Raw genomic sequence first — 7479 nt, forward strand, 5'->3', positions numbered from 1 at the left:
CAGCAGTAGATGGAAAATTTTACAATCCCCTGCAAACCAAGCCTTTCAACAACTACAACTCTAACCAACTAATCTTTACAGAAAACATGGCTTCGTGCCCACAAACTTCAATAAACTAATCTATACAGAAAAACGGTAATGGCTTCATGCCGCAAACAAACGGTAATGGCTTCGTGCTGCAAACAAACAGTATAGCTTCGTGCCGCAAACACACAGTAATGGCTTCGTGCCCAAAGAAACAAACTTGAAACGGCTTCATACCGCAAACAAAGAATAATGGCTTCGTGCCTCAAAGAAATCAATCGACTACTTTAAAAAATCAAAGAATCATACACTTTTGCAGGGAATTGAAACATATAACCTGAGAAATCCAGCAATGTCGAGAAAAACCCAGATGCACCGACTCAAACCAGATTTGCTGACTCAAATTATCTTGGCAAACAATCAAGACCTGACAGCAGAAAGAATCACCACCGCGGAAGAGAAATTCCTGCAAGCCCAAGAAGCCATTGCAGCACAAGAAATGCCTAAACAACGATTAAGAACAGGATTCAGCCCGACAACGAAAGAAACGAACCCTTTCGGGCTAGCAATAAGATGATCCGGGACCAATCGACCACGTTCTTGGCATCAGAAACATTAGAAACCATGTGGGAATTGGAATCGCAGGCCGACGATAAGATAATATCCCAACCCTGATTAATGTCGCTCGAAACCAAAGCAGAGGACGAGCCAAGAACACCATGAATCGAAATCCCATGAAACATATTCGGGTACCACACTTCTTCTCTCAGGCTTTCCTTCGAACACCTTGTGAACATGACTCAGGGTACTTACTTACCGACTTTGATTTTCAGCATGAACTTCCCCAAATCTTCAAACTGTGCAATTTCAGACAAACAACCCACTTTTCAGACGTTCGAATTTCCAACTCAAGCACCAAACAAGTCAGCATAAAACATCTTCAGGATTGGAAATGGAGACAAACCAATTGACAACTCTCTGATTCCAACAACACCACCAAAGTTTTTAGCTTTAACTCGAAGTTCTTCCCACGAATATCGAGGTAGTTCATGCCTCGACATTTCTTCAGACTCAGGCTCTCAAGAAACCTACATTGTGCTAACAAAGTTTCTTGAACTAAAACTGGCATCTTAATCCAACCCAATGAAATGTGCTTCAGTAGACCAAAATTCACAAACAAAGACGCATTAAAATTGCAAGAAAACAAAGTTAGGGACTCAAGTTCTCGCTGAGCATACACATCCAAAGGCAAATCAAAATAGGCCTGGGTTCCATACCCGGCGTCGTCCCACCTGGGGTCCGAAAACATCACCAATCCAAGAACAGCAACCAGACTAAGAATCAGATTCAAGAAAACCCGAAGATTGTTCTCTGGGATTTCTAGGGTTTCTTTCGAGGAGATATCCGAGCCGTTCGAGGGAGGATTTGAGAACCTAATTGAATGGCATCACAGGGACAGGGAGCGATGGATGCTGCCATGCTCGACGAAAAAATCAAGCGGCTCATGGAGGATTGACAGGCCAAGCCGAGGAAGCAGGTTCAGTTCTCGGAGTCGGAGATCAAACGACTTTATGTCGCTTCCAGGGAAATCTTTCTCCAGCAGCCCAATTTGCTCGAGCTCGAATCCCAGTCAAAATTTGCAGTGAAACCCAGATGAAAATTTGAGATTCTTGATTCCTGTTCTCCATGGAAATGCTTGGATCTTTTCATAGCAGAAAAATCCCAAAACTAAACATAAAACCCTCGGAAGAAAAATCCAAAGACCAAAAAAAATAAGAACTATGAATACGGAAGCATAAACTATCAAATACACAGAAACGAAAGAAAGTAATGAAGAAAAATAGAAGAGGAATCGATGATAAGCTCATGTTTATATATATTTTACATCAAATTCACTTGTCTTTTTTTAGTTAGTTCCTTATATTTTTGAGCTATTTACTTTGTTTTTGTGTTTTGTGGGATTTGTCAAGCAAATAAAAGAAAAATAGCACAAGTGGGATTTTAAGTAACAAATTCTTCAAAACTGCCTGTGCAGATCAGCTGACTTTGGAAGCAAATTGAGAACAGGTCAGAATGAATTAGAGAATGAGCCTTATAAGTTGGAAAGCTACGGATGTCTATTTTCTGGAGCATTTTGCGGATTGTTAATATCATTTTTCTAGAAGAAGTTATGGCTATTTAAACACTGAAAGGTTACCAATAGGCTGAGCAGTTTGTAACCACAATGAAAGCAATAAACCCAATAAATCTAGCAGCTGAAACTGATGCAGCCAAGAACAAGTCAGCTGACACCTATTCAAATATCAGAGGAAATGGAATTAAAAATGAGGATTAAAAGGGAGTAATTGGCATAAAGGCCACCTAAAGTGTTACAATTGTTTTACCACATTTCCTCTCACTTATTGTCATCACTAAATGGCTATTAGTGGGTGAGTTAAGGAGAAGAAAATGATGCAGCAAGAATGGGTTTAAAAGCAGCATTGGGGAAGGAAGGAAGGGAGGAGGAGGCATCGGTCGATTTCTTTCGGTTCTATCTTCTCAAACTCATGTCTATCTTTTGTTTTAACTTAAGGATTGTGTGTAACTAAATTTTTAGTAGTTAGGGGCTGTTTTGAAGCCCCGAATATGATTGCAATTTTGTTATGATATTTCGTTGAATTAGTTTTATGAATGGATGAAAATTGGTTCACTACTTGTCTCATTGATGAATTCTTTATTTGTTTTTTATGGATGCATACGTAATAAGCATATCTAGGATTCTAATGCTATGAATATGTGTGTGCCTGCCCTTGTCGAATGAGGACCTACATATATTCTAGAGTAGTACTTGTTAATTGCGATTAACATGTGAACCAATTTCTAGGATAAGTAAGACAATGCCAGTACTTACGATGCCTTGTGATGACTCAAACTCTTTTCGTTCTTAATGATTTCTACTTGTTAAATCTATAAACACGCCATTCTAGATTGCATGCTAGGGACTAAGTTAAGTTGAAAACGCCATTCTCTTAACATACTACGTAAGAAAGAGTAATAGGTTGAGTTCTAACATTGAGCCAACTTGAGCATCTTCATCCGGAAATAAAAGGAATTTGAATGAAACATAACATGTTTGCATGATTATTTGGTGGTGGATAGCAATTCCCCTAACTCGTTTTTCTTAATTTATGAACCATTTAAATTTTGTTTCTGTCCTGTTTTTGTTCAATTTAATTTAAATAGAAAATCAACTCCAAAAATTCCAACAATTTGTGTGAGTGTAGCTCTGTGTGTCTAGTGTTGTCATATAAAATTTCGTAAACTTTAGATAAGCGTAAGTCAGTCTAATAATTATTTTTCGGTGGCTGGTCAGTATGGACAGCAGCCCAGTTTTTGTGACGTTTTAAGTAGTTAGATAAAACAATCTTCTGCGTGAAAGACCCTTAATTTCATATGCTACAATTGACAAATCTTAGCTTTAATAAGGAAAATCAATAGGATATTTGTGTGCTACTTTGTGGTGTGCTTTTAATCCTATCAATCGACCACTAAGATCCATGGCGTGAGCCTTGGTGGCTCGAATACCATATTAACTACATTGCAATGGTTGTGGATTGAAGGGAAAAACAAGGAGAAAGGATGAACAGAAAGATGAACAGAGAGATATGAGGGAGAGAGAGTTTCGAGAGAGAAATAGATTTTGTATTCACTTATCAAATGAAGATTACACATACTGTTTATATAGAAATCCTAATTACTTTAACCAAATACTAACTACCTAACTATATTACTAACTGTATTACATTTTTACCCTTAATAATTAGGAGTTCAATGTTGGACTAAGCTACATAATGATTCATCAGTAACAGGTTTTTTTATATCTACTCTTACCTAGTACAAAGAATTCATATTATCTAATTCAAATCATGTTAGTTACATCTTTCAAGTTCATCAAATTTGAATTAATGTTCTTTACAATCCTTAGCCTACCTCGTTTAAAACTCCCGACTTGGCCCTCGCCTCGACCTATCATAAATATACTTGTATGCATGCTTATACTCGTGTGTAACCAATGAAAGATCCAAAAAATAATATTAGGGGGGGTCAGTAAGAATAGCATGCGCGCAGCGCGAATTTTTTTTTATACTATAAATAGCATGCATATTGTCATTTCATCGAGTCTAGGTAGGCCTGAAGTCATTTGAAAATGCATACTACAGACATGTTAATGTAAGTAAGGGGCAGCACCCAAGGTATTCATGGACATTCATCAGGTTGTGGTAGGCCTGAAGTCGGTTGGAGGGCAAGTATGAAGCCAACTCTAATCTTCAAAAGGGCAACACTCAAGGTATCCATGGACATTCACCGAAGTTCGGAGGGTCAGCACTTAAGGTGTCTATGGACGTTCATCGAAGTTCGAGGGGTCAGCTGACCCCCCTTGCCCCTTAATGGATCCGTTAGTGTGTGTAACTATGTATGCATGTGTAGATATACATTAATACATATAAACAAATTCTTTCGTTACATTAAGGAAAATCAAACCCTCAGCCTATCATAATCCTAACTCATTGTTTCATGCAAGTTCGTCACTTCGGATAACTCAAACAACTTTTTGTCAACAAAAATAAAAATACTGAGCAAGGAAGACAATGGACCTACCACACATCATAATTAGAGTATCATCCAAGGAAGTGTATTAACTTAACAGGCATTGTTTTGTGTTTTTGTGTTGTGCTAGTGTGGTGGGTGGAAAGAGGACTGACTAAATCTGGCAGACCTGTGATCCCCAATAGCATGATGAGCTGAAATGGACGCATGGGGTCTCCACAGAAACCCTAGTAGGAGACCACAGAATTTTCTAAGAGCCACTTTGTCTCCATGTTTGTGAGCAATCAAAGTGTTTGATCAAATTCTATGAAAACTTGCACTCATTTTTTTAAGTGCCTTATGGGCGGAAGGGGCCTTTGCTTCCTCAACAGAAAGGAAGTTGCAAGCCAATGTGTTGGTGATTCCATCATTGCTTGGTTTTGTAAAAGCTCAGTCAAGCCAATATGCTGCTTGTTATGTCTCCTGATCACAACTCTCCCCTTCTGCTTTCAGATGTGGAAAAAGTATTTTTGGGGGGCTGCACCAAATTGTAACAAAAACAAAAGCTAGTGGACAAAAGGTTATAGGGGAATTCACTGGATTTGGAATAAACGAACAAGCGTTTGTGAGTATTTAATTCTGTGCTTCAAAGATTTTATATGATCTTATGCTAAAATACAAGATCATCAAGGATTGCGATCGGCTCACCTCTTGATTAAATCTATAAGACAGCTACTTGTCAGCTTTTGATTTATCACTACGTTTCAATTTAGTTTGTATGTAGAGATTACGTTACATGTACCATATTTACTAATCACAAATTACAGATATCGAAAATCATATGAATTAATTCTACTTCGCAGCCAATGAATATAATATGAAAAATGGTTTCTATTAACCTATTTTCTCTTTTTGCTCTATTCTCCTTATTTTTGTATCTTGATTCTCTTTATTTATACCGGCATATGCCTACACGTTTTGTACGTGTGAATATTTTTTGTTTTTGTTTTTAAAATGGAAAGGAGAAAGGAAGAGAGAGAACGTGGGAGTGTGGAGAGTTTTTTGTATTTTATGTTTTATATTTTTTAATATTGGATACACAAAATGGGTGTAGCGGAGATGAGGATGCTTCGTGGGATGTATGGGCACACGAGAAATGATAAGATTGGGAATTAGGATATCCGAGGTAAAGTAGGAGTAGCCAAAATTGAAGGAAATATGAGAGAAAATCGGTTCCGGTGGTTTGGACATGTGCAAAGAAGGCCTACTGACGCTCCGGTTCGAAAATGTGACTACGGGACAGAGGTTCGGGGCCGAAGGAGTAGAGGAAGACCTAGGAAAACTTTGAAAGAGACCCTAAGAAAAGACTTGAGTACTTGGATTTAACGGAGGACATGACACAAATGAGCGCAATGGCGTTCTAGGATTCATATAGCCGACCCCACTTAGTGGGAAAAGGCTTTGTTGTTGTTGTTGTGGATATATGCTAAAATCACATGTACGTGAAACTTTAATAAAAAACAGAAAAATTTGCTTTTGTGAAATTACATTATTGTTCCATTATATTTTTTTGTAATAGAAGACTAAATAGTTTTTTCACCTTCTTTTTAATTGACAAAGAAATATTAATAGATAATTTAGATAGATATTTATTCAATTTAACAGCTAAAAAGAACATGGGAGTGCAAACAGCATTTCCTTGTAGTTCGATACATTTTGTCGATGTAGTAATTTAGGTTACCATGCTCATATTCAAGGACATGATAGCCATTCATGAATTGATTTATGCTTGTGTTACAATTTATACAATGTGGGTTTTATGTTTGACTAAAAAGTGTTAAGCCTCACGACATCATGTATGATTTGACACACTTCCTTTGGAGTATCCCACACTATGAGAGTGAGTGTTATGGAACCCCACCCAAGTATTGAATTTGACATTGAGTTGGCAAGTAGGATTTCATGATTCACACCACCACAGCTCTACCCGGCCATCTCAACCAGTAGAGGGTCAAGATCACTCCACTTGTCTCAACCATAGCAAAGAAATCTCAAGTTCCCTTGCTTTTTTTCGTACCACTCCATTAACAACCCTCTTATAAATATACAACCTACCCCATGCAAATACACCAGTCTCCCCTTAAAAAACCCTCCATGGAAAACCGCCGTAAAAAAAGCTCCTCCGCCGACGCATTCTCCTTCCCGAGCACTCCGATCCACGACCAAGACTCCAACTTTGAGTTCGGGTGCTTCACCCCAGACTCGGCCTCCAGCACTGGTCCCTGCAAAGACTCCCCCGCAGACCACTTGTTCCTCAATGGAAGGCTCTTGCCACATGCCTTCCCATTTCAACCTATTAGCAACGGCTTTATGGTCGTTGATAATATTTCTCGGAGAACAAGCCGGACGAGCAGCATTAGCAGCAAGGACTCTCTCATGTCGTCGAGAAGCAATAGCACCAACAGTAGGAGTAGCAGTTGTAGTAGCAGTGCTAGGACAAGCTCAAGTGACAATTCAGAGAGGAAGTTCGTGTATCACTCCAAATTATCATCCGACAGATACAAAGGCAACAAACCTAATAACAATATTTCAAGTCATCAAGTTTATGGGAATTCTCAGAGGTGGCAATTCATAACGGCAGTGCCCGTGCCGGCTTCTTTAAGCCGTAATAATTCGCGGAAGAAAGTGATCAAAGTGGATCAGCTTGAAAGGAAAGGGAAATCCGTTAAGGCGAAGAAAAATAGCCGGGTGAAGACGGTGGTGTTCCGGCGGAGATTCTTATATGGCCGGAGGTTTTTCCGGTGGCTTGTTTCGACGTGTAAAAAATGTCACGCAATGGAGCCATCTAAGAAAAGTACTAATGATAATGTAATTAAAGCTGGAAATTAG

At 38.7% G+C, this 7479-nt stretch overlaps 1 protein-coding gene across 1 annotated transcript; it reads left to right on the forward strand.

The window, feature by feature from the left end:
* The first annotated feature begins 6744 nt into the window (after positions 1–6744).
* Positions 6745–7479, forward strand: LOC103431140 (uncharacterized). Its single transcript, XM_008369288.4, has one exon. It carries the CDS (start codon positions 6745–6747, stop codon positions 7477–7479), a length of 735 nt encoding a protein of 244 aa, XP_008367510.4.

This window comes from Malus domestica, chromosome 03 (genome assembly GCF_042453785.1).
Source record: "Malus domestica chromosome 03, GDT2T_hap1".
NCBI lineage: Eukaryota > Viridiplantae > Streptophyta > Magnoliopsida > Rosales > Rosaceae > Malus > Malus domestica.

Bases quoted from the DNA above. Each gene is read 5' to 3' on its own strand.
- LOC103431140 (XM_008369288.4), top strand. From the start codon at position 6,745: ATGGAAAACCGCCGTAAAAAAAGCTCCTCCGCCGACGCATTCTCCTTC.